At 38.1% G+C, this 16,460-nt stretch overlaps 1 protein-coding gene across 4 annotated transcripts in view; it reads right to left on the minus strand.

The window, feature by feature from the left end:
• The window catches only part of ATP2B1 (ATPase plasma membrane Ca2+ transporting 1), a 132,503-nt gene that overhangs the window by 50,111 nt on the left and 65,932 nt on the right, over nucleotides 1–16,460 (minus strand). For all 4 annotated transcript variants that reach the window (XM_060025345.1, XM_060025344.1, XM_060025342.1 and 1 more), the window contains exon 3: nucleotides 11,707–11,904. In XM_060025345.1, coding sequence (XP_059881328.1) covers nucleotides 11,707–11,904 — 198 coding nt within the window. The remainder of the gene's footprint in view (nucleotides 1–11,706; nucleotides 11,905–16,460) is intronic.

Consider the following 16,460-nt stretch of genomic DNA (forward strand, 5'->3'; position numbering starts at 1 on the left):
GACGCTAAGGCTGCTGCTGCCGCCACCAAGAAGTCTGTGTGCAAGCACAGGTCACTATCCACACCTCCCCTGTCGGGAGCCTGTGCAGCCCACCACTGCCAGGGTCCCGGGATCCAGGGACAACTTCTCCGGGAGAACACACGTGTGCCTCAGGCTGTTGCAACGTCATGCTGGCCTCTGCTGCAGAAGGTTCACCCAGCATTCCGTACCCATCCCACCTCACAGCCTGAGTGAGCCAGAACCCCTAATCAGCTGCTACTTTAAACCTGTCCTGTCTGGGCAGGGAACAGACGCCCTCGGGCGACCTACACGCAGAGGCAGGGCCAAATCCAAAGCTGAACCCCAGGAGCCGTGCAAACAAAGAGAAAGGGAAATCGCTCCCAGCAGCCTCAGGAGCAGTCGATTAAATCTCCACAATCAACATGACGTACCCTGCACCTGTGGAATACCTGAAGAGACAACGAATCATCCCAAACTGAGGAGGTGGACTTTGTATGATTTTGTCTGGATAGCTTTGATTTAACCATTTGTCCTAGGGTTGTCTGTCCTTTTTTTTTTTTTAAGGATAGTTTTTAGTGCTTGTTATCATCGGTGGATTTGTTTTTTTGGTTTGGTAGCTCTCTTCTTTCTTTCTTTCTTTATTACTTTTTAATTCTTTTTGTACTTTTAATAATTGTTTTATTTTAATAACTTTTATTTTTTCTCTTTCTTTCTTTCTCCCTTTTCTTCTGAGCAATGTGGCTGACAGGGTCTTGGTGCTCCGGCCGGGTGTCAGGCCTGAGACTCTGTGGTGGGAGAGCCAAGTTCAGGACACTGGTGCACCAGAGACCTCCCGGCTCCGCCTAATGTCAAATGGCAAGAGCTCTCCCAGAGATCTCGATCTCAACTCTAAGATCCAGCTCCACTCAACAACCAGCAAGCTACAGTGCTGGCCACCCTATGCCAAACAACTACAACTAGCAAGACAGGAACAAAACCCCAGCCATTAGCAGAGAGGCTGCCTAAAATCATAATAAGGCCACAGACACCCCAAAACACACCACCGGATGCAGTCCTGCCCACCAGAAAGACAAGATCCAGCCTCATCCACAAAAACACAGGCAATAGTCCCCTCCACCAGAAAGCCTACACAACCCACTGAACCAACCTTAGCCACTGGGGGCAGACACCAAAAACAACGGGAACTATGAACCTGCTGCAGCCTGTGAAAAGGAGACCCCAAACACAGTAAGTTAAGCAAAATGAGAAGACAGAGAAACACACAGCAGATGAGGGAGCAAGGTAAAAATCCAACATACCAAACAAATGAAGAGGAAATAAGCAGTCTACCTGAAAAGGAGTTCAGAGTAATGATAGTAAAGATGATCCAAAATCTTGGAAATAGAATGGAGAAAATAAAAGAAACGTTTAACAAGGACATAGAAGAATGAAAGAGCAAACAATGATGAACAACACAATAAATGAAATTAACAATTCTCTAGAAGAAATCAATAGCAGAATAACTGACACAGAAGAATGGATAAGTGACCTGGAAGATAAAACAGTGGAAATAACTACCACAGAGCAGAATAAAAAAGAATGAAAAGAATTGAGGACAGTCTCAGAGACCTCTGGGACAACACTGAACGCACCAACATTCGAATTATAGGGATACCAGAAGAAAAAGAGAAAAAAGAAAGGGAATGAGAGAATATATGAAGATATTATAGTTGGAAACTTCCCTAATGTGGGAAAGGAAATAGTCAATCAAGTCTAGGAAGCACCGAGAGTCCCATACAGGATAAATCCAAGGAGAAACATGCCAAGACACATATTACTCAAACTATCAAAAATTAAATACAAAGAAAACATATTAAAAGCAGCAAGGGAAAAACAAAAATTAACATACAAAGGAATCCCCATAAGGTTAACAGCTGATCTTTCAGCAGAAACGCTGCAAGCCAAAAAGGAGTGGCAGGACATATTTAAAGGGATGAAAGGGAAAATCCTACAACCAGGATTACTCTACCAAGCAAGGATCGCATTCAGATTGGATGGAGAAATTAAAACCTTTACAGACAAGCAAAAGGTGAGAGAATTCAGCACCACCAAACCAGCTTTACAACAAATGCTAAAGGAACTTCTCTAGGCAGGAAACACAAGAGAAGGAAAAGACTTACAATGATAAGCCCAAAACAATTAAGAAAATGGTAGTAGGAACATACATATCGCTAACTACCTTAAACGTAAATGGATTAAATGCTCCCACCAAAAGACATAGACTGGCTGATTAGATACAAAAACAAGACCCATGTATATGCTGTCTACAAGAGACCCACTTCAGACCTAGGGACACATACAGACTGAAAGTGAGGGGATGGAAAAAGATATTCCATGCAAATGGAAACCAAAAGAAAACTGTAGTAGCAATTCTCATATCAGACAAAATAGACTATAAAATAAAGACTATTACAACAGACAAAGAAGGACACTACATAATGATCAAAGGATCAATCAAAGAGAACGATATAACAATTGTAAATATGTATGCACCAAACATAGGAGCATCTCAGTACATAAGGCAAATGCTAACAGCCATAAAAGGGGAAATTGACAGTAACACAATCGTAGTAGAGGACTTCAACACCCCACTTCCACCAATGGACAGAACATCCAAAACGAACTAAAAAAGGAAACACAAGCTTTAAATGATACATTAAACAAGATAGACTTAATTGATATTTATAGGACATTCCATCCAAAAACAACAGAATACACTTTCTTCTCAAGTGCTCATGGGACATTCTCCAGGATAGATCATATGTTGGGTCACAAATCAAGCCTTGGTAAATTTAAGAAAATAGAAATCGTACCAAGTATCTTTTCCAACCACAACGCTAAGAGACTAGATATCAATTACAGGAAAAAAATCTGTAAAATAACGAACACATGGAGGATAAACAATACACTACTAAATAACCAATAGATCATTGAAGAAATCAAAAAGAAAATCAAAAAATACCTAGAAACAAATGACAATGAAAAAACAACAACTCAAAACCTATGGGATGCAACAAAAGCAGTTCAAAGAGGTAAGTTTATAGCAACAGAATCCTACCTCAAGAAACATGAAACATCTCAAATAAACAACATAACCTTACACCTAAAGCAATTAGAGAAAAGAACAAAACATCCCCAAAGTTATCAGAAATCATAAAGATCAGATCATAAAGATAATAAAGATCAGATCATAAAGATCAGATCAGAAATAAATGAAAAAGAAATGAAGGAAACAATAGCAAAGATCAATAAAACTAAAGGCTGGTTCTTTGAGAAGATAAACATAATTGATAAACCATTAGCCAGACTCATCAAGAAAAAAAGGGAGAAGACTCAAATCAATAGAATTAGAAATGAAAAAGGAGAAGTAACAACTGACACTGCAGAAATACAAAGGATCATGGGAGATTATTACAAGCAACTATATGCCAATAAAATGGACAAGCTGGAAGAAATGGACAAATTCTTAGAAAAGCACAACCTTCCGAGACAAACAGGAAGAAACAGAAAATATAAACAGACCAATCACAAGCACTGAAATTGACACTGTGGTTAAAAATCTTCCAACAAACAAAAGCCCAGGACCAGATGGCTTCACAGGCAAATTCTATCAAACATTTAGAGAATAGCTAACACCTATCTTTCTCAAACTCTTCCAAAACATAGCAGAGGGAGGAACACTCCCAATCTCATTCTACAAGGCCACCATCACCCTGATACCAAAACCAGACAAATATGTCACAAAGAAAGAAAAGTACAGGCCAGTATCATTGATGAACACAGATGCAAAAATCCTCAACAAAATACTAGCAAACAGAATCCAACAGCACATTAAAAGGATCATACACCACGATCAAGTGGGGTTTATCCCAGGAATGCAAGGATTCTTCAATATACGCAAATCAGTCAATGTGATAAACCATATTAACAAATTAAAGGAGAAAAACCATATGGTCATCTCAATAGATGCAGAAAAAGCTTTCGACAAAATTCAACACCGATTTATGATAAAAACCCTCCAGAAAGTAGGGACAGAGGGAACTTACCGCATCATAATAAAGGCCGTATATGACAAACCCACAGCCAACATTGTTCTCAATGGTGAAAAACTGAAACCATTTCCTCTAAGATCAGGAATAAGACAAGGTTTTCCACTCTCACCACTTATTCAACATAGTTTTGGAAGTTCTAGCCACAGCAATCAGAGAAGAAAAAGAAATAAAAGGAATCCAAATCGGAAAAGAAGTTAAGCTGTCACTGTTTGCAGATGACATGATACTATACACAGAGAATCCTAAAGATGCTACCAGAAAACTACTACAGCTAATCAATGAATTTGGTAAAGCAGCAGGATACAAAATTAATGCACAGAAATCTACTGCATTCCTATTCACTAATGATGAAAAATCTGAAAGAGAAATTAAGGAAACACTCCCATTTACCATTGCAACCAAAAGAATAAATACCTAGGAATAAACTTACCTTAGGAGACAAAAGACCTGTATGCAGAAAAATATAAGACACTGATGAAAGCAATTAAAGATGATACCAACAGATGGAGAGATATACCATGTTCTTGGATTGGAAGAATCAACATTGTGAAAATGACTCTACTACCCAATGCAATCTACAGATTCAATGCAATCCCTATCAAATTACCAATGGCATTTTTGACAGAACTAGAAGAAAAGATTTCACAATTTGTATGGAAACAAAAAAGACCCCGAATAGCCAAAGCAATCTTGAGAAAGAAAAACGGAGCTGGAGGAATCAGGCTCCTTGACTTCAGACTATACTACAAAGCTACAGTAATCAAGACAGGATGGTACTGGCACAAAGACAGAAATATAGATCAATGGAACAGGACAGAAAGCCCAGTGATAAACCCACGCACATATGGTCACCTTATCTTTGATAAATGAGGCAAGGATATACAATGGAGAAAAAGCAGCCTCTTCAATAAGTGGTGCTGGGAAAACTGGACAGCTACACGTAAAAGAATGAAATTAGAACATTCCCTAACACCATACTCAAAAATAAACTCAAAATGGATTAAAGACCTAAACGTAAGGCCAGACACTATGAAACTCTTAGAAGGAAACATAGGCAGAACAGTCTTTGACATAAATCACAGTAAGATCCTGTTTGACCCACCTCCTAGAGAAATGGAAATAAAAACAAAAATAAAGAAATGGGATCTAATGAAACTTAAAAGCTTTTGCACAGCAAAGGAAACAATAAACAAGACAAAAAGACAACCCTCAGTATGGGAGAAAATATTTGCAAATAAAGCAACTGACAAAGGATTAATGTCCAAAGTTTATAAGCACTCATGCAGCTCAATATCAAAAACACAAACAACCTAATCCAAAAATGGGCAGAAGACCTAAAGAGACATTTCTTCAAAGAAGATACACAGATTGCCAACAAACACATGAAAGGATGCTCAACATCAGTAATCATTACAGAAATGCAAATAAAAACTACAGTGAGGTATCACCTCACACCAGTCAGAATGGCCATCGTCAAAAAATCTACAAACAATAAATGCTGGAGAGGGTGTGGAGAAAGGGGAACCCTCTTACACTGCTGGTGGGAATGTAAACTGATACAGCCACTATGGAGAACAGTAAGGAGGTTCCTTAAAAAACTAAAAATAGAAAACTAAAAATAGAACTACCATACGACCCAGCAATCCTACTACTGGGCATGTACCCTGAGAAAACCATAATTCCAAAGAGTCATGTACCACAATGTTTACTGCAGCTCTATTTACAATAGCCAGGAAATGGAAGCAACCTGTGTCCATTGACAGATGAATGAATAAAGATGTGGCACATATGAAGTATTACTGTCAGAAAAAGAAATAAAATTGGGTTATTTGTAGTGAGGTGGATGGACCTAGAGTCTGTCATACAGAGTAAAGTAAACCAGAAAGAGAAAAACAAATACCGTATGCTAAGACATATATATGGAATCTAAAAAAATGGTTCTGATGAACCTAGGTGCAGGACAGGAATAAAGACGCAGACGTAGAGAATGGACTTGAGGACACGGGGAGGGGGAAGGGTAATCTGGGACGAAGTGAGAGAGTGGCATGGAAATATATACACTACCAAATGTAAAACAGATAGCTAGTGGGAAGCAGCGACATAGCACAGGGAGGTCAGCTCGGTGCTTTGTGACCACTTAGTGGGGTGGGAGGGAGATGCAAGAGGGAGGAGATATGGGGATAAAGTATATGTATAGCTTATTCAATTCGTTATAAAGCAGAAACTAACACACCACTGTAAAGCAATTATACTCCAATAAAGTTGTTTTTAAAATAAATGAAGAAAATAAAATCAATTCAGTGGCTCATGACCAGAATTTTGAAAAATGAAAGAGAACAAAATAGAAAGGATATACATGTAGTAAAGGTGAACTGTTGTTTGAAAGCTTACTTTGGTTATTTTTAAATTCACATGAAGGAGTATGTTCTTTGTTCCTATGTAAAGTTCTTTCTTACTGAGCGTTGATCTAAAATCTCTGAAAGTCAATGGTTCTCTTAGGAAATGCAGAACAGGAAATGGATTATTCACAAGAAAATAATGAGTAAACCAATGACACCAGAAATGATTAAAGCATATTCCAGAAGAGTGAGCATGAACTGAAGAAAGGACTTGAGGTGCAAGGGTGCTGAATAAAGATGAATCAGGGAGAGGTAGGTGGGACAGATAAAGGGAGAGAAGACAGAAGCTGGAGAAAAATCAATTTGCGTGAAACGGAACAATCACCATCCCCACCAAATGGGCATGATGTGAACAATCACAAAAAATATCCGTGTGAAGATCAGCAGGATTCAGCCACCAGTGGGTATAAAGCATGTTCTCCAAAGGAGATGGCTAGATGATCTACTGAGAGTGCTGGCCCCACCATCCAAATACTAAAACTTCTATTTTATTTATTTTCAAGCTGAAGAAATAACTATGTATCATTGCATACAATAACCAATTAAGTGAATCTATGGTTTACATTATTTTAAATAGTAGAAGCTGTAAAGACAGCTTCCCCTTACCTTTCCCCCTGCCCAGAATATCAGAGATTTGCTCTCTGAATTACATAAAGCAAGTCTGAACTCAAGAACAGATGAAGGTTGAAATACTATATTGACCACTTTCACCAACCTTGAGGCAGTGCTAAAATATTATCTTCCAAATAAAGCTCTACAGTGGTCTTACTGGTTAAAAACATAAAAATGCAATACTTGGGACTTCCCTGGTGGTTAAGACTCTGCACTTTCACTGTAGGGGGTGTGGGTCTGATCCCTGGTCAGGGAACTAAGATCCCGCATGCTTGCACCATATGGCCAAAAAATAAAATAAAATACAATTAAAAATATATTAAATTAAAATCAAGTGATGGCAGGGGATTCCCTTACTGCAGATTGAAAAAAAAAAAAAGCAATACTTTTTAATAGTGAATGACAGACTCATATCAGAAGATGAAATTTACCAGTCGTATTTCAAGAAAAACTTTTACGTAACTGGTGGATGGAAGTGAAAATAAGTATCATGATTTAGTGAGTACACTAAAATCTTCCACTTGGATTTACCTAATGTTGAGTTTTTTCCAGCTATGACAGATATTAAAACCAAGTTCTGAAAGAAAACAAACTTAGACCCAAATCAGGCTAAATCAAGATTATAAACTATAATAATGTATACTTAATCATGCTATTAACAATGATGCTTTTATTTCATTTTATTTATTTATTTATTTATTTTTGGCTGTGTTGGGTCTTCGTTTCTGTGCAAGGGCTTTCTCTAGTTGCGGCAAGCGGGGGCCACTCTTCATCGCGGTGCGCGGCCTCTCTTGTTGCGGGGCACAGGCTCCAGACGTGCAGGCTCAGTAGTCGTGGCTCACAGGCTTAGTTCTCCGCAGCATGTGGGATCTTCCCAGACCAGGGCTCGAACCTGTGTCCCCTGCATTAGCAGGCAGATTCTCAACCACTGCGCCACCAGGGAGGCCCAATAATGATGTTTTAAGGCTACTAAAAATCAAAAATTTAAACGTTCACCTTTTTAATCTTTAATTTCTATTTATGTATATGTTTTAAAATGCTCACAGTATAAATAACTTTAAATATATATAATTCATAAATGCATCTTTTGGAGACATATGCTCATATCTTTTCTTTATAGGATAAATAACCAAAAAAGTTTAAAGACAATGCAACAGAGGTTAAGGGAAAGGAATTGTGAGACAATTATTTAATTTTCAGCTTTAAATCTCACATGCATATGTATTTATAACTAAACTACTGAATATTTCAAAAGAGAGTGTGAAACAAGTTAGTGACATATTTCATTTCATATATAGTTCTACTTTATATTACACAGATAAACTTAGAATGATCTTGAAATAGACAGTATTAAAGTATTTCTAGAAACTGAATCTTTTTCCTACTGATGACCATTACAAATTTTTAAGGGAGCTGCAGGGAAAAAAAAAAAGTAATCTGAAAATCAAAGTTAGGAAAGGACTGTAGTTTACCAGTTATACATGGGAGAAAAAAAAAGTATTTTAATAATGTTTTCAGTAAAGTCCAAGTGTAAATACAACAATAAAAATCGATTTTTACTAAAGGCGCTCCCTTGTAAATATATTCACCTGAGAGGTACACACCATCTGAATTCAGCCTATGCTCTCTACACCACAGGGCAAATATGCCATTCTAAAATCCCCTACGTGATTCTTGGGTGGTATATCAAGTGTATATATATTAACAGCATAAAAAAGCGGTTCTCAAAGTGTTGTTTAAGAACTCCAGGGGGATCCTCGAGGTCAAAACTATTTTTAGAATAACACTAAGATGCTATTTTGCCTCATATTTCATGAATGTATAGTGAAACTTTCCAAAGACTACATTACATGTGCTAAATACAACAAAATGAATGCAGAAGCAGATGAGAATCCAGTTATCTTCAATTAACCCAGACCTCAATGAGATACAATGACGTTAAAAACACCACTAGTATTCATTATTTCATTTCAAACTTCATTAATTATAGTAATTATAATTATAATATTTATTATTTTTAAATGCACTGATAAATATTTTTAAATTTCTCAGTTTTAATTTAGAATACAGTAAATACCTACAGACATAACTCACATAATCAAAACCTCTTTGGAGTTCTCAATACTTAGAGAGTGTAAAAGGGTTCTGAGACCAAAGAGTTTGAGAACCACTAGTTGTATACAGTGACTATAGATTTATGTGGGTTATAGTGCTTATTTTCACACTAAATAGTACTAGTAAGAAATTTTGATAATTTGGATTTCTATGACTATAGATTTACAATTAATGGATTTCCTTTTAAGCAAGTATCCACTTCTTAGTGTTAAATGTAACATGATGAAAAGATACATGAAATATACTAATAAGTGTTTTTTAAAAAGTGCAAACACTAAACTTTTACCATGGAGCAAAAATACCTTTATATGGTTTATTAACATCTTCTGGTAGATTTTGAGTCTCTTTAAAGGGCCTTAAGATACCAACAACTCTAGATTATCTTCTCAGTTGGATCTAATACCAGTTATCTCCTTAAGCAAATATAAAAAAGGGCCTGTCACTGTATCCTACAAATGAAGCAGTCTGAATTCCAAGATTTGCCCAGATCCCGTTAGTAAAAAAAAAACCTACTCCCACTGAAAATATTTTTCTTCAGTTTTCTTATAGTTTTGGGAAAAAATGTTAAAAGTAAAAAGTTTTTAATCATCTGCTAACGCACTCAAGTCTAGAGCACCAATTCCCAGTATTCTATGACAGTTGGATAAACCAAGCAGTAAAGAATTTAACTGCATGTTGCTAAACATGATATCACCTCCCTTTCCAGATGAAAAGACACACACACTTACACATCCTCACACCTACCCACTTGTGCACACATACATATACATGAGCACCACAGATACATACACAAAAACATTTAAGAAATCTCAGAGGATATATATCAAAATGATAATCTCTAAAATGTGGGATTTTCAGTAAATATGATTTCCTTTGAATTGTCATTTCCCCCCCTAATTTTTCAACAGCAAAACACGTACCGCTTATTTAATAAATAAAAGTTTAAAAAATAATTTGGCTCAATACTGATAAGAATATTGCCTAAATCCTTTCTTATATACATCAGTGATTCTCAACTGCAGGCGATTTTGCCCCCCCACCACCACCATAGGATACCTGGCTACCACTGGAGATACTCTTGGTTGCCAAGGTGACAATGATTGTTCCAGTAAAAAATGTCAACAGTGCCCTCTGAGAATCCTGATCTCCACAGACTTTAGCCTCAGATCCACTCGCTTATGCTGTGACCCACTACCTCCTCCTGCCCGCCCCCGCCAAAAGTTCCCTCTCACATGAGTTCTAGGCATACCTTTGAAAGAATTACTTTAAATGATTACCTAAGCCAACTTTTAGAGTTAGCAAATATTTATTAAACTCTTAATAACTTGAAAGGCAGAAGGATGAAGCTTTCACAAACAAAAATATTTTGGTGAATCACTCTTCTGATATATAAAATACTAATGGTTCACTCTATAGCTTCTTAAATATAGTGACCAAAACCCAAGCTAGCTCTCCAGGCAGTTATAGAATGTAATGTTGGAAATATCCATTTCAAATAATTTGTTTTAAGGGAAAATAAGAAGAATTTTAAAAGAGAAATGAAGGAGTACTTCCCTGGTGGCACAGTGGTTAAGAATCTGCCTGCCAATGCAGGGGACATGGGTTCAATCCCTGGTCCAGGAAGATCCCATATGCCACGGAGCAACTAAGCTGGTGCGCCACAACTACTGAGCCTGAGCTCTAGAGCCCACATGCCACAACTACTGAAGTCTGCGCACCCTAGAGCCCATGCTCCACAACAAGAGAGGCCACCGCAATGAGAAGCCTGCGCACCACAACAAAGAGTAGCCCCTGCTCGATGCAACTAGAGAAAGCCTGCACACAGCAACGAAGACCCAATGCAGCAAAAGAAAAAAAAATAAAGAAAAAAAAGAGAGAAATGAAGGACATAGAAAGATGAGAGAAACACAAAATCATGTGCAGTTAAAGCAGAGTTACCATTCTATATTTTTCCACTGGTCAGAATACTTTGTAGCATAAACATTTCTAAGATGGCAAGGAAATTATCCAAATCATGTATATAACAAAATACACATAACATTTTAAGAACCTGAAAAGTAATGGATTAGGGAAAAGAATAAATTTTTGCTTTCATAATGATTTTCCAAAAGATTAAAAAAAAAACCAAATTAAAAACTAATTACTTCACAATAGTGTTCTAAAGAACCTAAAAATCACGATGACACATAACACATCATATATATGGCTTAGTGCTTTGCCAGACACAGCGTATGCATACTTGGGTAGGTTACTTAACCTCTGTGTCTCACTTGTAAAATGGAGGTGACACTGTCTATCTTATAAGGTTACTGGGAAAATTACCTGAGGTAATATATTTAAAGAACTATTAAAAGCACTATTAGAATGATATCCAGTACAAAGCAGTTAATAAAAGCTGGCCTGCTATTGTTATTATGTATTAAGTAAGCAAATGCACTGAACTTAGCATCACACATAAGAGTCTTCCCTCCCCCGCCCAATTTACTTACGTGCATTATCCCCTTCTGGAGGTTGATAAAAAGAAAGGCCCAATGATACTATGGCTGCAATTTCTAATATAATTAAAGTGACATCTTGTAATGCTTCCCATACTAATTGAAGAAAGGTTTTTGGCTTTTTAGGAGGTATAAAATTCTTTCCAAATACAGCTTCTCTTCTCTCTATATCTGCAGGGTTTCCACTTAAACCTAATAAAAAGAAATAAATTTAAGTGAACAGTTTTACTACTTACAAATGAAAATATTTTATTCAAAACACATACGTTCTCTACACTTTAGATTCGTTACATTTAGACACAATTCCTAAGACCCTATCAAAATGGTTTATTCTCATGAGTTAGACTAAGTGTACATAATTTAAATCACCAAAAAACATGTGCAATGCTTTAAGAGAACATTTTAAGTAGATGACGTAAGGTTGAACTAAGAATTTCCACTTTTCCAAACTGCTGGGTTTTGATCATACTGTCTTACACCACCTTATAGACTGCTAGAGACCAGAAATGATATATGAGTTGGATGGTTTTATATTGGAATTAAACATTTCCCTGACCTTTACTTATGATATTTTCCTCCAAAAGTGGGGAAGTATATAAAGATATTTATTTGATTTACTTATTGCATCTTGGTTAACTTAATAAGTGAAAGTCTTTTATTTTCATTCTTATTTGCTGAAGAACAATGAAAAGTTCATCCACTATAAGCTCTAAAACTTCTATTCTAAAAGGTCTGTTATAGGGAATTCCCTGGCGGTCCAGTGGTTAGGACTTTCACTGCCTAGGGCCCAGGTTCAATCTCTGGTTGGGGAACTAAGATCCTGTAAGGTGTGGCACGGTCCAAAAAAACAAAAACAAAAACAAAAACAAACAAAAAAACCCAGGTCTATTATACTTCAGTTGATAAAAGATTTGCAAGTCACAAAAAAAACAGGAGACTTAGGATGAACTTTCCTTCAAGTTTACTTTTTAGGATTTATTTCCAGTTAAAGAAACAGGTAGTACTATTGACTGACCATCACTGTAAAGGAAAAGGTACCTTGTAGGACATACTATTTATTGCCTGGAGCATGGAATTAGAAAGCCGTGAAGCAAAAGGTTAAGAGAGAGCTGGATGATCATATTTGCCTTTCCTTCACCCTACCAAGCAAGTCCTTCTCTAATTTAATCCTGCTGATCCTGTCGAGCCTAGATATATCCCAACTAGCTAATGCAAAGTATGCACATATTTACATTATTGTGTATTGTGGAGTATGAAAACACAGGCAGCAGTGACAAATGACATTTTCCCTTAGTTTAAGAACACTGAAGAAGGGACTTCCCTGGTGGCGCAGTGGTTAGGAATCCGCCTGCCAATGCAGGGGACACACATTCGAGCCGTGGTCTGGTAAGATCCCACATGCCACGGAGCAACTAAGCCTGTGTGCCACAACTACTGAGCCTGCACTCTAGAGCCCACGAGCCACAACTACTGAGCCCGCGTGCCACAGCTACTGAGCCCACGTGCCACAACTACTGAAGCCTGCGTGCCTAGAGCCCTGCTCTGCAGCAAGAGAAGCCATCACAGTGAGAAGCCCGCGCACCGCAACAAAGAGCAGCCCCCACTTGCCACAACTAGAGAAAAGCCCGCGTGGAGCAGCAAAGACCCAACGCAGCCAAAAATAAATAAATAAATATTTTTTAAAAAGGAAAAGAACACTGAAGAAGAGGACAGAGATACCAGGATGACATGACTTTTAATTTATCATTATAAATTTAAATTTATAATCAATTTAACCTCAACTCTATTTTCTGGCAAGAATTCATTCTAAGAGAACAGCACAGGAAAAAGACAGGAAAACAGCAGATCACTGTAAGGCTCTCGGCTTTAAGTGTTTTAGCTATTACTCTGGATGCAGAGGCGGGCAAAGAGTAGGAGAGAGAAAACAAAGGAAGTTCATTATTAGAACAAACAATGAGAGATGAATATACAGATCTTAAAGTAATTATTTACTTTGGTTTTTTATTTATTAATTACTTATTTACTTGTTAAAGACACCAAAAAGCTTCCAGAGAATGTTTTCACAAGCAACTGTAGCACAGTCAGGTCCACACTAGGCAGTTCAAAAAGCATCTTAGATTTCTGATGACAAAAGTCATCAACTGAAAGCTTCCACAGAGCTCTAGGCTTTGAGTCAGAGTCAATGGATAGAAAGGCAGTGAAGGACTGCACTGACTGTGACTAGCAGGAAACACAATATGAGAGAGGAAACTTGCAAATTATAACTTAGAATCCACACACTGTTTCTTCAGGCAAGAGCAATGCCCTCATCAATCCTAGCTGCAAACAGTTAACAACAGTCTGTGGTTTAATCGGGGGATAAGGGAATCGATGTAGTGAGGTTTTCCACGAAACAGAATGTATTTGTTTTAAAGAACTATACTTTGAGATGTTCTGAAATTATGTGCTTACTGCTTTTCAAATAAAATACCCTTTCTTTTATGAAAGGATGATATTAGACAGTGGGTAGGTTTGTTCTGTCTTATATTTTAATGCCCTTACAGCAAAAATAAAAGATTGTTATCCCTGTGTCAGTGTCCAATTCTTTCTAAGAAATATGTTTGAAGATACTGGTTCCATCAGTTTAACTCACCCTTAATAGAGTCTACCATTAACTACATATAACAAACACCTCAGTTTTAAATATCACCACTGCAACTATAAAAATAGTTGACTAAATCTTAACTTATACAGGTTATAACAGGGGCCAATATTTTGTTAATGCTGAAAAGAACAGCCATGAAGCTAAAGATCGCTTAAAAACGTATCTTGGAGGGAATAAGGAAAGAAAAGCAGCTGATGCAAAGGTTACCGTAATTCTTCCTATGCTACCACCACATATACAAGCACACACCTAGGTCACTGCACCACTGAAGCTGTCTGGTTTAGGAATTAGAAAACCTAGGCTCCAATTCACCTACTGAAATCTTGTGCAAGTCACTCTTTGGGGTTGGGCGGGCATTAATATTTATTGGTATAACTCAGATCGTTTGGGAGGACCAAAGGAGAAGGTACAAAGTTTATAAACCATAAACTACAGGGCAACAGTTAGTTAAGGTAAGTAGGAAGAAAGACAAGTTACAAACTAAACACTATAGGTTTTAACTCCATTTTAGGGACAGCTGATTTCTATTCATGTAAAATAATAAACTCACAGAATCTAAATATAATGAAGTTCAGAGTTCTGCAGCAGTCTGTCCCCCCTCCCCCGACTCCTGATACTGAATATCTGCTACTTCCAGGTACTGTTCTACTTGCTAAAAAGCCAGTGTGAACAAAACAAGTCTTACATTCAGCAAGCTTATATTATACTGGAGGAAGACAAATAAAGAGACAATTAAAATAGTATGAAGAGAAGACTGGCATTTATTCTAAGTGCATTGGAAACCACTAGAAGGCTTTATAGCAGGGTAGTGATAACTAATTTCATTTAAATTGTTTGAAGGAGAAATTGAAGAGTTGGAGAGTGGAGGAAAAGACCAGCTGGGAGGCCGCTGCAGTACAAAGTAAGAGACGGTGGTAGTTTGCATCTGGGTTCAGAAGTGGAGGCAGAGGACTTCCCTGGTGGCACAGTGGTTAAGAATTCTCCTGCCAATGCAGGGGACATGGGTTTGAGCCCTGGTCCAGGAATATCCCAACGTGCCGAAGAGCAACTAAGCCCGTGCGCCACAGCTGCTGAGCCTGCGCTCTAGAGCCTGCGTGCCACAACTACTGAAGCCCATGAGCCTAGAGCCTGTGCTCCACAACAAGAGAAGCCACCGCAATGAGAAGCTCGCGCACCGCAACGAAGAGTAGCCCCCGGGGCTTCCCTGGTGGCGCAGTGGTTGAGAGTCCGCCTGCCGATGCAGGGGACACGGGTTCGTGCCCCAGTCCGGGAAGATCCCACATGCCGCGGAGCGGCTAGGCCCGTGAGCCATGGCTGCTAAGCCCGCGCGTCTGGAGCCTGTGCTCCGCAACAGGAGAGGCCGCAAAAAAAAAGAGTAGCCCCCACTCGCCGCAAATAGAGAAAGCCTGCGCACAGCAACAAAGACCCAAAGTAGCCAAATAAATAAATAAATAAATAAATTTAAAAAAAAAAAAAAAGAAAGAAATGGAGGCAGAGTCACTGAATCTGCCAGGTATCTTGTAAGGAGATCAGACAGAACTTGCTGAAGGACTAGATGTGGATAAAAGAAAAAAAGAAGGATAAAGAATGATACCTAGATTCTTTTTTGTCCATGCACTCAAGTGGATAGATGATAGAGACATTTACCAAGATAGGGCAGGCTTTGGGAACTGCAGACTTGGGTGAAAAAGGGAGGCAGGAGTTAATGGTTTTGCTTTATCGATTTAAACATGAGATGCCCATTAAAAAGCGGAAATGTCTAGTAGACAGCCGGTTATCCACATTCAGAACTCACAGAGAGATCCGAGCCAGAGAGTCCTCAATATACAGATGATTCTGGAGCCATGGGCCTAATGAGAGCTTCTAGAAAGCTAAAGTAAGTTGACAAGAAGAAAGCAGGGCTGAGGCGAGAGCCTTGGAGCACTCCAACATTTGATTTGAAGATCAGCTAGGGTTCTTAAAACACCAAAGGAAACTGAGAAGAAAAGGGGATACACACACGCACTTACAAATAGATTCATGCAGTACTACAGAAAGGGAGTTTTAAAAAAGATGATGTGGCTGATTATATCAAATGGTGTTTCAAAAGTGGAGTAAAATGAAG

The sequence above is a fragment of the Delphinus delphis genome, chromosome 11 (assembly GCF_949987515.2).
Source record: "Delphinus delphis chromosome 11, mDelDel1.2, whole genome shotgun sequence".
NCBI classification, from domain to species: domain Eukaryota; kingdom Metazoa; phylum Chordata; class Mammalia; order Artiodactyla; family Delphinidae; genus Delphinus; species Delphinus delphis.